The 15725-nt window shown below is 39.7% G+C and overlaps 2 protein-coding genes across 2 annotated transcripts in view; one reads left to right on the top strand and one right to left on the bottom strand.

Annotated features, from left to right (window-relative positions):
• LOC126281401 (26S proteasome non-ATPase regulatory subunit 4) overlaps nucleotides 1–9017 on the bottom strand; it is an 87588-nt gene extending 78571 nt beyond the window's left edge. The window contains exon 1 of the mRNA XM_049980334.1: nucleotides 8798–9017. Within this exon, the coding sequence (XP_049836291.1) occupies nucleotides 8798–8823 (26 nt within the window). The 5' untranslated portion in view covers nucleotides 8824–9017. The remainder of the gene's footprint in view (nucleotides 1–8797) is intronic.
• Nucleotides 9018–9111: 94 nt separating this feature from the next.
• The window catches only part of LOC126281400 (WD repeat-containing protein 48), a 156719-nt gene continuing 150105 nt past the window's right edge, over nucleotides 9112–15725 (top strand). Inside the window, exons 1-2 of the mRNA XM_049980333.1 lie at nucleotides 9112–9370; nucleotides 13035–13251. Of these exons, the coding sequence (XP_049836290.1) occupies nucleotides 9323–9370; nucleotides 13035–13251 (265 nt within the window). The 5' untranslated portion in view covers nucleotides 9112–9322. The remainder of the gene's footprint in view (nucleotides 9371–13034; nucleotides 13252–15725) is intronic.

Here is a 15725-nt window from a genome sequence, read left to right as displayed (position 1 = left end):
TACTGAACATTCATTAGCTGTTGGAGAATATGTGACGTAGGTATGCGTAACAAGCCTAAACTCTACCACCGTTGTGAGTCCAAGTATAGTATAAATGTAGACATTAGCAATTACTTCACACTTTGTCATAAAATGCTGAGTGTGATACTTGCTGAAACTTGTTAGAAAGCCGCTCTAGTTGCTAATATATTTGTAAGCCCATGACTGGTTTCAGTTTTCACAGTTTCTAGTGGCTCTGAAAATGGCCTGGGCATGAAGGCCAAAATTGACTGTGAACACATTAGCAGCAACAGTGGCTACTTATCAATGAAACATACACTTGTGGAACAAGAACACACTCTAAATATGCAGAAACTAATACTTGTCGAAACATCACATTACAGTAGACCCCTACCAATTTGGATACACAAAAAGTTTTCATCATCAAATACAGTATCAACAATATTTTCTGCATCACAAGAAACAGCTAAGAAAGAAAAGAGTTGCATATGTTCAACTGATTATGTTTTTGGTTTAAGTTTCACTTATTCTTTGATTTCTAACAATATGTCAATATAAAAAATTCCAATTTTCCTATTGGTTCCAAATCCACATTAAACTTTAAGTCTTGCTATAACTGGAGTGGCTAAGTCAGTTCAAGATCAAACAACGGAAAATCAAGGATGGAATGTAACAATATTATGAAAATAAAGTTGCTACTCACCATATAGCAGAGATGCTGAGTCGTAATAGGCACAAGATCATCTTGTAGACAATTATTTAAAGAATTAGGGATATTGCCAGTAGCTTCACAATATATATACAGCCTAATGAAATTTGTTGTTAGTAACCCAGATCACTTCAGAATTAATAGCACAGTCCACAGCTACAATACTAGGAGACAGGGTGACCTTCACTACCGTTCACTGAATTTGACATTGGCACAAAAGGGGGTGAATTATACTGCCACAAAGATTTTTGGTCACTTGCCAAACAATATCAAAAGTCTGACAGACAACCAATCGGCATTCAAAAGTAAGTTGAGGGAATTCCTGAATGACAACTCCTTCTACTCCATAGATGAATTTTTAGACATAGGCTAAAGAAATACAGTAAGTATTAACAATTGTACCGTATATAAGACTAACAAAGATTATTTGGGATAAATGAATCTTTTGTACTTTGACACGTTCCACATCATTACGAAAGAATCGTGTTCATGATCCATGGAACAAGTAATATAACTAACTAACTAACTAACTAAGATTCCAAGACTTACCAAGCGGGAAAGCGCCGGCAGACAGGCACATGAACAAAACACACAAACACACACACAGAATTACGAGCTTTCGCAACTGGCAGTTGCTTCGTCAGGAAGTAAGGAAGGAGAGGGAAAAATGAAAGAATGTGGGTTTTAAGGGAGAGGGTAAGGAGTCATTCCAATCCCGGGAGCGGAAAGACTTCCTTTAGGGGAAAAAAAGGACAGGTGTACACTCGCGCACACACACACACACACACACACACACACACACACACACACACACACACACACACATCCATCCGCACATACACAGACACAAGCAGACATATTTAAAAAAAATTTTTAAATTTTTTTAAATATGTCTGCTTGTGTCTGTGTATGTGCGGATGGATGTGTGTGTGTGTGTGTGTGTGTGTGTGTGTGTGTGTGTGTGTGTGTGTGCGAGTGTACACCTGTCCTTTTTTCCCCCCTAAGGGAAGTCTTTCCGCTCCCGGGATTGGAATGACTCCTTACCCTCTCCCTTAAAACCCACATCCTTTCATTTTTCCCTCTCCTTCCTTCCTTCCTGACGAAGCAACTGCCAGTTACGAAAGCTCGTAATTCTGTGTGTGTGTTTGTGTGTTTTGTTCATGTGCCTGTCTGCCGGCGCTTTCCCGCTTGGTAAGTCTTGGAATCTTTGTTTTTAACTAACTAACTAACTAACAAAAAGGCGACTCAGCATCTCTGCTGTAAATAAGGGCACATGTGAGACCTGAGCTATCTTCACATTATTGTAAACAATTGTCTGCTCAAGGCATCTGCAGTAAGCTCCGGGTTAAGGAGTGGAGCTGATTTTTGATTTTAACTACTGCCACCACCAAAACCAACCCCAACCTCCCACCCCCATCCCACGGTTGACCTGCTAATTTCCTGCTATTTTTGCAATTAAACATTTTCATTTTTCATATTGTAGGTGACTGTTCATGTGTGTAATTAATGACTTCATGACCACCGTTCTGTATGAGCTTGAAGCTTAAGTCATCTCTCTAGGGTCACAGGTTAAAGCCGGCAGCGTGGTAATGCCATCTTTGATTATCTTGTTTTTTTAGATCACAGAGAAATGACTTGTGAATTCTGTAAAGAAACTGAGTGGGATTCTATGTTAAGTTTTGGCACATTTAGCTCATTTTCAACACTATTAGTAATAATGTGAACTTTCAGGGTTTCAGGTCTATATAGAATTATAGTTGATTACTTCAAATTTCAAAATAAAAGTGACAGAATAAATTAAAACCAACTACAAACTCAAAATGTCAAACTATTAATGGCTGTTTTGAAACATTCAGTATCTGCTGATATGGTAATTAAATTGGGGCAATTGCATTTTCTTATATTTATGAAGGAGCATTCAAAAATGGATAGCTGCATTACAGTATTTGTTTTACTACTACTATCACTATTACTGCTACTATTTTAAAAGTTTTCCTGGCTTAACAGACTATGCAGTCAGTGAGAGTGATGATTATTGACCTTGAACAGATGGCATCCACATAGTGGATACATATCACCACTGGCAGCACTGCACGGAGAGAGTACACCAGTAACAAAAAGTTGTACTTAAAAACAGAATTGTCAGTCCATTTGACCACCCAAAACCATACAACAATATTATGAATAGAACAGTTGTTAATCACCATAAGCAGAGATGCCGAGTCACACACATGCACCACAAAAAGTCTGACAAAGTTTTCAGCCAGAAAGGCCTTCAACAGAATTAGACCATGCCTAAAAAACACCCGCACACACACACACACACACACACACACACACACACACACACACACACACACACACACACACACGCCCCAAAGACCACAGTCTCTCAGTGCCAAGGCTAGACTGCAAGCAGTGGCATATGATGGGAGAAGTAAACTGAGTTCTTGGAGAGAGGAGGAGGCTGGGGAGGGGAGGGATAGCAGGGAAGTGGTGGGGGGACAGTGAAATGATGCTTGTGGGAGCATATATGGATGAAGTAGAGGGAGTATAAAGCAGCTAAGTGGAGTTGGGAAGTTGAGAGTGCTTTGGGGGAGGGGGTGTGGTAGTGAAGAAGAAGAGAAGTAAAAAGGCTGTGGATGTGTTGGTGGAACAGGGGCAGTGTAGTGCTCGAATGGGAACAAGGAAGGAGGTAGATGGGTAAGGACAATGATTAACAAAGGTTGAGGCCAGGAGGATTACAGGAATGTAGGACATATTGCAGGAAGAGTTCCCACCTGAACAGTTCAGAAAAGTGGGTGTTGGTGGGAAGGATCCAGATGTCACAGATTATGAAGCAGTCACTGAAATGAAGAACATCATGTTGGGTGGTGTGCCCAGCAACAGGTTGGTCCAGGTTTTTCTTGCCCACAGTTGGTCGGTGGCCATTCATGAGGAGAGGCAGCATGTTGGTTGCCATGCCCTTGTAGAATGTAGCACAGTGGTTGCAGCTTAGCCTGTACATCACTTGACTGGGTTTCTCACATCTTGGTCTATTACAAGGATATAAGCCATGAGGCAAAGGACTGGGAGCAGGGGTTGTGTAGAGATGGACATGGATATTGCGTACCACTGTGGGAGACGTGGGAAGGACAATGGTAGGACATTCCTTGTGCCCTGAAATGAGGAGTGTTCTACTCACTATCAATCCCACCCCTCCCACAGTGGTATTCTGCCCTTCTGAGAACCTACAAAATATCTTCATCCATCCCAACACAGCCCCTGCTATCATCTCCTTGCAACTTGGCTCATGCCCCTGTAATAGACCTCGATGCAAGACCTGTCCCACACATTCCCTACCAACACCTATTCCAGTCTGGTCATAAGCATCACATATTCCATCAAATGCAGGGCTACCTGTGAAACCAGTCATGTGATCTACAAGCTAAGCTGCAACCACTGTAATAGCTGGACCAATCTGTTGCTGAGTACGCCGCCCAACATGATGTTCTTAATTTCAATGACTGCTCCACAGCTTTTGCCATCTGGATCCTCAATACCAACACAAGCTTTTCTGAACTGTGCACGTGGGAACACTCCCTACAATGTGTGCTACATTCCTGTAATCCTTTTGGCCTCAACCTTCATTAGTCATTGTCCTTACCCACCTATCTCCTTCCCTGTTCCCATTCCAGCACTACACTGACCTCTATTTCACTAACACACCCTCAGTCTTTTTACTGCTCTTTTTTGCTACTGCCGCCCCTCCGTCTAACTTCCGTACTCCACCTAGCAGCCCTACCCTCCCTCCACTTCGATTCTGTCTGATCCCAGAAGCATCATTTTACTGTCCCCCACTTGTTTCTTGCTATCTGTCCCCACCCCAGCCTCCTCCTTACCCCCACCACACTATTTGCCTCATGTGCTGCCACTTAAAGAGTCTGGCCTTGGCACCTACAGACTGCAGGTGTGTGTGTGTGTGTGTTTTCAACAAAGGACTTTGTGGCTGGCAACTTACTTTCTGATTGTCTTTTTTGTTGTGCCTATCTTCAACTCACCATCTCCACTATATGGTGAGTAGCAACTACCCTTTTCATAATATTGTTACATTCCATGCTCGATTTTCCAAAAAACATATAACTGTTTAATTTGGTCTCTCTGTTAAGCCTAGTTTACACAATGACACTCGGTTGGAGGTAACTGCGCTACCGGCCACTATGCATGCGCGCTGCGCATTCGCGTAACTCGTTGGTGAAACTAAGCACTTTCAGCATGTTCCAACTTTGGTGACACTAGTTGCATGACTTTTGAGATTATGTGGGTTCATAGAGTGTAGACAAACTGAAGTATGAAGTGGGGAACAGAGAATAAGTTTTTCTTTTTGGATATCTATGCTTTGCATAGGTATTTGTGGGATTTCAGTGTTGCTGATTACAAAAATAAGCAACATATTGCTCCTGCTGAGACCATCATGTGCGATCATAACAGATGGTTTGACAATAAATGAGCTGCAGGGCAAAATTTATTGAGTTAGGAGAGCAAATACAACTGAATTAAGAAAAATACAAGCAAGTGTAATTCTAGATATGGCAATGCTCTCGTCTACAAGACTAAAATCCCATTGTTCGAGTTGGCCAACTCTTTGTTAAGGAATACTGTTGACAGGAGGGAATGCTATACAAATTCAAGAAGTTGCATTCTGTATTCAATATTCATCTGTTTAAAACGCCGCTGCAGTGCTCCCCGTTCACACATGTTAGAATTTTTAAATATTTCTACTGTACAGATCTATCTTCAAGAGAGTAGATTGCAAACCATTCTCTTCTTAACGTACCCTGATTCGTATAATTATTGTTGGTAGTCTTAATAATGATTACTGGTAATGTTAATAATTAATGGTGTTAATGAAAAAGTGTCATTACCAACTAAAATCGTATCTTATAGCATGCCGAGTGTTCTCGACTGTAATGCATACCATATGATGTGCAATTTCAGTTCTGGCGACAGTGCTTCTTGTTTTACAGTACCTTTATTCCTTATGGCATAATTAACTGTATTTAGAAGAAACATGGACAGTTTTGGTGTCATTCTAAGATAATTAAAAGAACTTCTTGGATCATCCGTTACAAGTTATTTCAGTAAGGATGCTGAGCAACCGAGCTGATGTCTTTTCTTCATCCAGTCATGAATCAAAACATGTTTCTTATTTTTTCTTATGCAGTGATTCCACACAACAAGCTTTAAATCCATCACAAATCGTGCAACATGCAGATGCAAAAACTTTCAATTCATACATGACTCAGGGACCCACAAAACGATGAAACTGAAGTGTGTACTGGTGTCGCCATGTCTACAGTCATATATGAAACCACTTGTATACAACTCATTCCACGCAACGAGTGGTGAAACCCAATGTTGTTTTGTAAACTAGGCTTTATTATTAGCAAGTAGGCCTACCTGGAAACTAATTTCTGGGCTACTGGCAAGGTTTAACATACCACTAAACATTCTTTGGGCATTTCGAATCACCCTGTAATATAGTACAGCTATGGTGACCCTTATATTCAATAGCCAGGCCAGCTACTTAAGTACAGTAATATTTAAATTGAGAAAAGGGCAGCAGGCATTTGCAAAGTCTGTAATTTATTGTAGATCTAGATTTTTGACTATAATGCAGGCATGACTAGTACAATAACAGTCATAAAAGTCCCAATGTGTCAGACCATAACATGTAACAAAATGACAAGTATTCTAGTTAGCCTTTACGTGACACACACAAAATGATTGTTTATGGTTTTGTGTTTTCCATATAAAGGCTAGGGCACTTTTGTCATATTTTATGCTCTGATATGATGGGAAATTTATAAGTCTTTGGTAATGCACTGATGATTATATTAAATTTGAAATCGAGATCTGCAATAAATCACAGATTTTGAGACTGACTGTTGTCCTTTATTCAATTTGAATATTCAATGGTTGCTGAATACGCAGGCATCCAATGGATTCCAAATTGGTAATTTTTAAATTATACCTCTATCACTTCAATCTTTCTATAACTTTGACCAAATACTTGTGAAAGGCCTACGTGGAATATTCATCCCAACATTCAGCACAAACTACTCCAGTCTTATCACTAGTATATTCTACCCCATTACAGTCAAGTTCTAATGTCCAAAGCACACAATGAAACTCTTCTTATATGAATTATTATTAGTGGAGATGACATTACATTCTTCTCATATACTGCTCAAGAGAGAGATATGAAGATACGCATGTAGTCATGCAATGATGAATTCACATCATTGTAAAACACTTCATTTGGTGAAAATGAAATAACCATATTATCATCTACTATGGATATCAAGTTGGGTGATGCTGGGGGAATTAGATTAGGAAATGAGACACTTAAAGTAGTAAATGATTATTGCTATTTGGGGAGCAAAATAACTGGTGATGGCCAAAGTAGAGAGGATATAAAATGTTATAAAATGTAGACTGGCAATGGCAAGGAAAGCATTTCTGAAGAAGACAAATTTGTTAACATCGAGTATAGATTTAAGTGTCAGGCAGTCGTTTCTGAAAGTATTTGTATGGAGTGTAGCCCATGTATGGAAGTGAAACATGGACAATAACTAGTTTGGACAAGAAGAGAATAGAAACTTTCGAAATGTGGTGCTACAGAAGAATGCTAAAGATTAGATGGGTAGATCACATAACTAATGAGGAGGTATTGAATAGGATTGGGGAGAAGAGGAGTTTGTGGCACAACTTGACAAGAGGAAGGGATCGGTTGGTGGGACATGTTCTGAGGCATCAAGGGATCACCAATTTAGTAATGGAGGACAGTATGGGGGGTAAAAATCGTATAGGGAGGCCAAGAGATGAATACACTAAGCAGATGCAGAAGGATGTAGGTTGCAGTAGGTACTGGGAGATGAAGAGGCTTGCACAGGATAGAGTAGCATGGAGAGCTGCATCAAACCAGTCTCAGGACTGGAGACAACAACAACAATCTACATGAAAAGCTGTAAAATGAACAACCTGTTATAAGATGGCATGCTGAGATAAGGTACTAAGTAAGAATGAAAGCTTAAAATGATGAGGGGATAACCACAATTTTCAAGCCAGACAAGCAACATAAAATTTAATTTCAGTTACCAATGTTGAACTCAATATGATAAAGTGAAGGTGGTGCAACAGTTGTTAGGGACTAGGAAAGCTGGGAGAGGCTGCAGATATAGCATGTCTGAATTTGCAATGGAACTAAAATTATATTAGCTGTTTGTATGACAGTCGCAGAGGATAGCATAATAACCGAAATAAACCTTCGAATCATAAGTATCATGGAGAAATTATATTTAAGATGTAGGAAGATATTAAGACTTGGTTAGACGCAAATGTATCACTCCCGTATGCAACTGTATAATACTAAGTTGGTCTTAATCAGGTAGCACGTGACAAACGACATAGATTTCATTGTATTAGGTGTGTCAAAATGTATCTGATTCAGGCCTCTTCGAATTAGTGTGGCTGAACCACGACTACAATAAATGCTAATATTAAGCATCCCAATTTCACTGGAGCTGTACTCATTTTTGTAGTGCCTTCAACGTAGTATGATACCAAACTTTAGGCCAGTCAGTACCCCGCAGGCTTAACTATTAATCCCAACTTTCCGCCACAATACCATTCAGTAGTAAAATTCAACGGGGAATATTCGAGAGACCATGACAATACGGCAAAGTAATACTGTTGTAGTTAAGTAAGTACGTGGCTACTTCTTCATCCAAATTCTTAATCGTCTTGCACATAATTTTAATCCATGCATCATCCAAAACTCTCGTTTATTCGTAGCATTGCCTGACTCTTGTACTCTATGAGCAACAGGTTATGAACATATGGGCAAAATCATCTTCATCCAGCTTTTTATACGCTATCTTCAAACCATAATATACAATGAAATGTACGGCAAACGTAACCAAACGAATTATTTGTTACCACAGGACGCACAAGTTCTGCTGTGTCATTTGCCGTAATCAAGAATACCGCAATAAAAAGAATAACAATAGTTCGGTTGCTAATTTCTTGGAAGACTGTAAATCTTACCATATCATAGTACTTTCTAAAACCATTTTTTCCACTCTACTCTTCGGTAACCACCAATTTTTCACACCAATCACAATACTTTACAGTCACTGGGTACAAAATGCAAACAACTCATTCTCAAAGATAAAACACTTTCAATGACATGTACCAAAAACAAAGACAGAAGACTATGAATGTTGGTAATCGGTTGATGATAAATTAAGTCGCTGTATTGTTAAAAAGGACCTAGAATGAAATACACATCAGATAACATTTATTTAAATAGTTAATTCACAAAATCTTGATTAATATATCAATCAATGAATCGTCAGTTTTTACTTTGGCGAAGAATACTAGAAAATCACTGAGCCCAGATAACTTTGACAGACATAGATGTAATGATGAATACAAGTGAACGGAATGGTGGCTGAGGTTAAGTTGACAATTTAATGTTTTCAAACTAATGAACAGCTAAATGCTACATTTAAGTATCATGGGATAGTTCTCTTTATTTACCGTTCATATAATTTATTTCGCCTTGAAGCTATGGCTACTCACAAATCTGGAGGCCAAAGTGGCAGGAAGAAAGTTCAGGTATGTTTGTTTTGAATTTAAAAAGTTTTATTTTTCGAGTAGAGTGTTGATGTGCAGTCTTAATGTACAAGTGCTTTCCCCACCTTGCACTAGAGGGAATTGTGTGTAATACAAATTACTTAGTCCACTACATTGTGTATTTGCCGGTATGCGACATACATTTTACTGTGTTTTTATTATTATCAAAATTTGACGCTGATTAAATTTAAGAGAAAAGAATTAGGCAATTCTGGATATTTCCGGCCACTTGAAAGTTGCTATGCGAAAGCAAATAAATATGATTTTAAGAGACAGATTTTCATTGTTGCCTTAAAAGTGCTAGAAGCATAAAGCCTTCGTTTTTAAAATGAGAACGAACAATCGGGCACCTGTCCAGAAAGAAAAATCATGACGCGTAGATGGTAGAGGACGGCATCAAATATGAACATCATGAAAAATGGCGTGGTTGTTTGACATATTCCCTACGTAGATGATAGCCACGAAAACTACCCTCAGATTATCAGATCATATTCACGTAGTTCCTCACGTTATAATCACAAACGATTTTTTTGGTTACCGAAGAGTTAAATACTAGTACAGTACTTACTAGGGAACTATAGTTCTAGTAGGCCCAATAAAATTCCGTATTGTTTCCCAAATGGTATCCTTTCGTACAATCCTAATTTTGGATGTTGTAACGGTGAATTTGATGTTCTTTAGGTCTTATGGTTCAGCTTAATGTGAATTAGGCAGTTGAAAATATAATGTCTGTGAATAATCATAACTCCTAATTCAGCAAATATGAGTGTAGGTCATGTTTTGTCATGGTGTGTATCTCATCCAGTGATCTGCTTCAACCTGTCCTTCAAACCAAAGGGAATAGAATACCCTATTGCATTTTGCTGTTTCTCCCTCTCGGTTTTGGTGAAGTTCTTGGTTAAAAAGTCATCTCTACTGATGGCTCAGTTGTTGATAATCACATCTGATATGCCTTCACATGTTCTGAGGGCCACGAACAATATTTCTTACCACATGGCAGCAGTGTGTTTACGCAGAATTAGTGACCATTATGTAAGCGCACTGTTGTACATGCACAAGTAGTTTACAGGCCAAATACCAGTGCTAACCTCTGAACATGTTAGTTTCAACCGTACACAATATTCTTACTAACCTTCGTGGTACCAGGGGCTCAGTTAGGTGCTGCCGGGTACTGGGCCTGGGGAAGGAGCATGCTGATCAATAGCAGAAGACACTACTAAGGTGGATATCTTGGAGCCATCTTTGGCATCCAACTTGCAGTCAACACCACGTCTTTAGGTTGAGGAGGTATGGAATGTGGAATGGCATACCATGGCCACTACCGACAAGCTACAAACAATAACAGATTCACTGTTGCTTGGTGATCTTCCTAAGACCTTTTCTCTGAGGAATGTACTGCCCTTTGGTGGCTCCAAATTGGTTACACCTGTCTGACTTGTGGTCAGATCCCTAGGTGAGAGGACCCACCGGGCATTGTCTTATGTGACATTCTTCTATTGATTGCCTATACCCTACTCGAGAGCTCCTTCTTCACTGCTTTGTAGCAGGCATTGAAATGCAAAGACTCATTGACACAAACTTGATTCACTGCCTCTGCTATCATGTGGCAATGTGCTAGTAGTAGATGCATATTGTTTTCCTTCCCCCCCCCCCCCCCCCCCCCACTCAGAAGTTTTTGTCAGCACGGGCTCATTTACTCTTTTTATTATTGTATGATGCAAACATTTTGCAAGCAATCTACAGTGACTAGGAGATTGCAGCCTGGGCATGGAAATCAACCTTTCCCACCAGAGGACTAGTGCTAGGAGCCTTTGACTTCTTCAGGCAAATGCACTTTCTTCGCCTCATGGCATTTCATTAGTTGTCTACTTCAGCTGAAGCTAGCAGTACTGGATGTCAGCCTTGCCCCATTATGTAATAATAATGTAGCTTGTGATGCCACACACGCACAAATGGAAAGAGAACAACGCCCTGACAATATTTGTTGTGTGTCTATATTACTTTTTGGAATGTAGGCTTTGCTGACTGACTGATCTGCGGCATATGCTGAGGTCTAGGTTAGATTCGAAGGTGATAGCTCGGTTGTGAGGTGACAAAGCCAACATATATGAATACACGGTCTTAGGTGTGAAGCCACACTGATCTGTGGTGTAGCTTGAGGTCAAGGTTAGTTTGAGATGTCACAGTCTGCTTGTGCATGGAAAAATCAATATTTCAGTTTATCCGATTTGTCAGTGGTGTACTAAAACCAACTTTATCAAAATCTGAAGAATGACTCTGGATATGTTCCTGTGTGTGTTGCTGGTATTATTGTGTAAGCTGAAACATTCATAGATACTTCCATGAATTATTCATGGAATTTTCTGTGGAGCTTTCCCTGCGACATTTAGCATTGTTCTGAAAGTGCCTGTCAGTTTCTTTCTTAGCAGCATTTTTGTGCACATGCCTGTATATTCCAATGTGGCATTGATGCCAAACACTGCATTGTATTGCAGTATAGACTTAACAAGTTTTCTATGAGCAGCCCCTTCCATAGACAGACAGCGGTTTTCTAGTGCTGTACCAATAAAAATGAGCTTGTCATTTGCATTATGTACATTGAGGTGGAGAATGAGAAAAGGAAATGGTAGGGAGCTAGGTTGGTGAGTGGTAAAGTGCTGCCAGCCTTCTGCATGTACATTGATAATAAGACAACACACATCCAAATGTGAGGCAGAACTTTATGAAAAATTAACAAGAAGTAACATACTTGTTTATTACGTGAACAGACATTAATAAATGCTTCCACACAGGTTGGGACCACACTGTACTATAGCGAAGTGTGTCTCAATAACAGGATGGTGATTCCTGATGGCAGAACACAGGGATTTTCCAAAGTTCCGTTCCCCAGCACCCGATGGTTTCAAATGCATATGCTCACCATGTTTCTGTGTTGCACCTGGATGAAATTAAAACCACCACAAGCCTCCTGGTCACTGGGTAAGGCAGCATATTCAAAGACTCTGGCTGTAACACACAACTCACTGCTGCCCAAGCAGGAAGCAAACAGCCAGTTCAAATTGCATTTCCACCCCATTAATGGCCACCGTGTCTACCTCCAACTGGACCCACCTGCCAAAGTCAGTCTCTCGGCTGTTACATGGAGCTGCCAGAAAAATGTCACCCACAAGTTGCAGTACTGCAGTGGGGTTCTCAACCAACTTCCTTGCTGTAGCTAATGTGCGAGCCTTTTATCATCATTAAACACTACGTCGTTGGCACCTAGAGGGAAGCCCGAGCTATGGTTACTGCACACGAGGCCAAAGACATTACGTCAGAGTGGCAGATACCTATAAAGGCACAGCTTTAGCCTGCTTGGGTGCAGCTCAGAAAGTGCAGAGAAGTAGAATGTCACCATGTAAGGGAGGTATTTTCTTTTGTGTGCCTAGTGGTTGATCCTTCTTGTGTATGGTGAGTGGTGGCCTGTTCTTGCACCTTGTTTTCCCAGAATCTGGAACAGACCATAGCTGAATAATTTCAGTCTAGTAGTCTGATGGATAACTACGACTTAATTGAGTTCAGTGTATGTCTTAATAATGAAATGTTGCTAAATAAATACGAAATCACATTTAGTTACTTGGTGTTCTCTGATGATAATTTGTTGCAGGTATCTTTCGTGATACGAGATGAAATAGAAAAAAGGCACAGGGCAGGAGTTAATTCCTTACAGTATGACCCGCATCTCCAGCGGCTGTACTCTGCTGGTCGTGACTCCATTGTGCGTATTTGGAACTGTCGTAACATGAAGGATCCATATCTACAATCAATGGAACATCATACAGATTGGGTCAATGACATCGTTCTTTGTTGTGGAGGAAAAAACTGTAAGTATTTTAAAAAAGATGTTAATATTAAATGAATTTAATACTGTACAATACTTTTCCTCATTAAATTGATGAAACTTGAAATTGAACAGTCTTGACATTGTTCCTGTCTGAGTGGTTAAATACAGAAAAGAGGGTAATTTTTTAAAAAAAATTGTTCTTGTAAAAAAATAGTATTGCTGATGGTTGTTGTTTTTGTTGTTCTTAATGCCAACAATTTTGTTTAAAGAGTCACTAGGTGCCATAATGGATTACAGGAAACTGCAGAAGTGATGAAGCCTCTGAAGAGGCTTCGACACAAATCTAGAATTGTTGTGGCAATAGTGGAAATATACAATTTCCTTTAGTAGATCAACAGAAGAGTAGAGGGAACCATTTCATTTTTCTTGTCGCTCATGAATTTTAATGAAAGATAAAATTGCTTTTTTTTCTTCCCCCCATTAACATATTGATTTATATCTGAAAGGCATTATTTTTATTGTTCTTTAAAGATCTGGAAACTTGTGAAAAATAAAACACAACTGAAGTGTTTTGCTAGATAATTGTGGTACCTCATATTGACTGGAACATAGGAATGAGTTGCTTATTGAAACTTCCTGGCAGGTTAAAACTGTGTGCCTGACCAAGACTCGAACTGTGAGGACGGTGCGTGAGTTATGCTTGGGTAGCTCAGCTGGTAGATCACTTGCTCGTGAAAGGCCAAGGTCCCAAGTTCGAGTCTTGGTTGGGCACATAGTTTTAATCTGCCAGGAAGTTTCATATCAGCACACACTCCGCTGCAGAGTGAAAATCTCATTCTGGAGTTGCTTATTATTGGGCAAAACTGAATGTTGCAATTCTGCCTGTCTGATTTGTTCTGTGATGTCATCAAGATGGTTACACTAGTATTTCTAGTGTATGCAATATGGCAACTGTGACGCCACTAATCACACCCATGAACAAACACAAATAAGACGGGAAATATTTAACCACAGCTAAACAATGAAAGTAACAGGACAGCTATGGGAAGTAGAGGGTTTTGGGCCGCAAAATGCTAAATATATGACACTAAGGATAACACTACCATTACAAATTAAATATTAACCCTAAAATCAAAGATGCAAAATTATTAATATGTAGCATAGCCAAAAAAATGCAAAAGTAAAAGCCATTGGTGTCATAATTTTGGATTGACCTATAAAGCTCAAGCAAAGATCATGATACCAGTAACGAACACACTACTCGAAAATGCGGTATTGCAAATAAAACTTGACCTATATAGTTCAAATGAAGTTCTTGATACTATGAACCCATACACTACTCTAAAACCTGTTACTGACACACTTGAATCCATTCTCCAAACCTTCACTTACCCTGCCTGTCGAAAACAAAATCCACAGTACAACAAATGAAAATTCACTTGCAGAACTAAAATTAAAAAAAAAAAAAAAAGGTAACCTAACATACATTTGTAAATGTCGTGTAAACCCACTATATCTACCAATTGCAATGTGAAAGTCTTGAAAACTTCCACCATCACCAATTTTGATGTGCACAAACAGCTATAAACAAACTTAACGTACCACACATACTGCAGTAAAAAAATAAAACAAAAAGAATGCTTGCCAACTGAAGCCACGATCACCGAAATCTAGTCTGGTACTCCACACACACACAAAGCTAAATCCTTCACTATCAGTTCAGCTAACCATGGAAACATAATCACAGACAACATATCTTTGCCCACATTGCAACAAGCCATGGCATACTTGTAAATTTCTGTGTCTTATCCATGACTCGAAAAAAGAAAAATAATTTTAAATCTCCAATCATGAGAAACAGTGACACTAACAAACCCAAATGCAAAAACAAAACCATCAGCTGTGATACGCAAAATTTAAATAGCTCGCTTGCAAACTGGCGCAAACTCCCCAATAACAATCTGATCAAGTCAACTCACAATGTCAAATGATTCACTAACATACCTAAAAAAACGACTTCGGAACAAACATCCAGCACAAGAGAGCACCTCCAAATGCTGCAACACATTATTTGCATCATCATGTGAATAAAAAACACACTGGCACCATGACATCACACAGCACATCATTATGTCACACCCCAGGTGGCCCACCACTCTTTGATGAGTACGTGCTTGGCTACCACAGGGCCCCAGCCTTTGCAGCACCTCTTCCCTTTCCATGCTGTGTGTCTATACTTCTGCTATCCTTTCTCATCTTCTTTGGGAAACTTGTCTAGCATGTTTTTGGTAATGTGTTCTAAGGTTTTAATAGCCAGACATCAGAACAACCCCCTCATCTGTCTTGTCTTTCTTTGTTTTCCGCCTCATACCAGTCCTCCACTTCAGTGTTTGAGGTTCCTCTATGTTTCTTCTTCCTCCCTGTGCACTGCTGAAGGCCAGCCCACATGACTTTATGCACAACAAGTGACTGGCTAATGGATAATTCCCAGCCCCAGGTTGACAGATAGGGGTT

The sequence above is a fragment of the Schistocerca gregaria genome, chromosome 7 (assembly GCF_023897955.1).
Source record: "Schistocerca gregaria isolate iqSchGreg1 chromosome 7, iqSchGreg1.2, whole genome shotgun sequence".
Lineage (NCBI taxonomy): Eukaryota > Metazoa > Arthropoda > Insecta > Orthoptera > Acrididae > Schistocerca > Schistocerca gregaria.
This window is presented reverse-complemented; position numbering and strand designations above follow the sequence as displayed.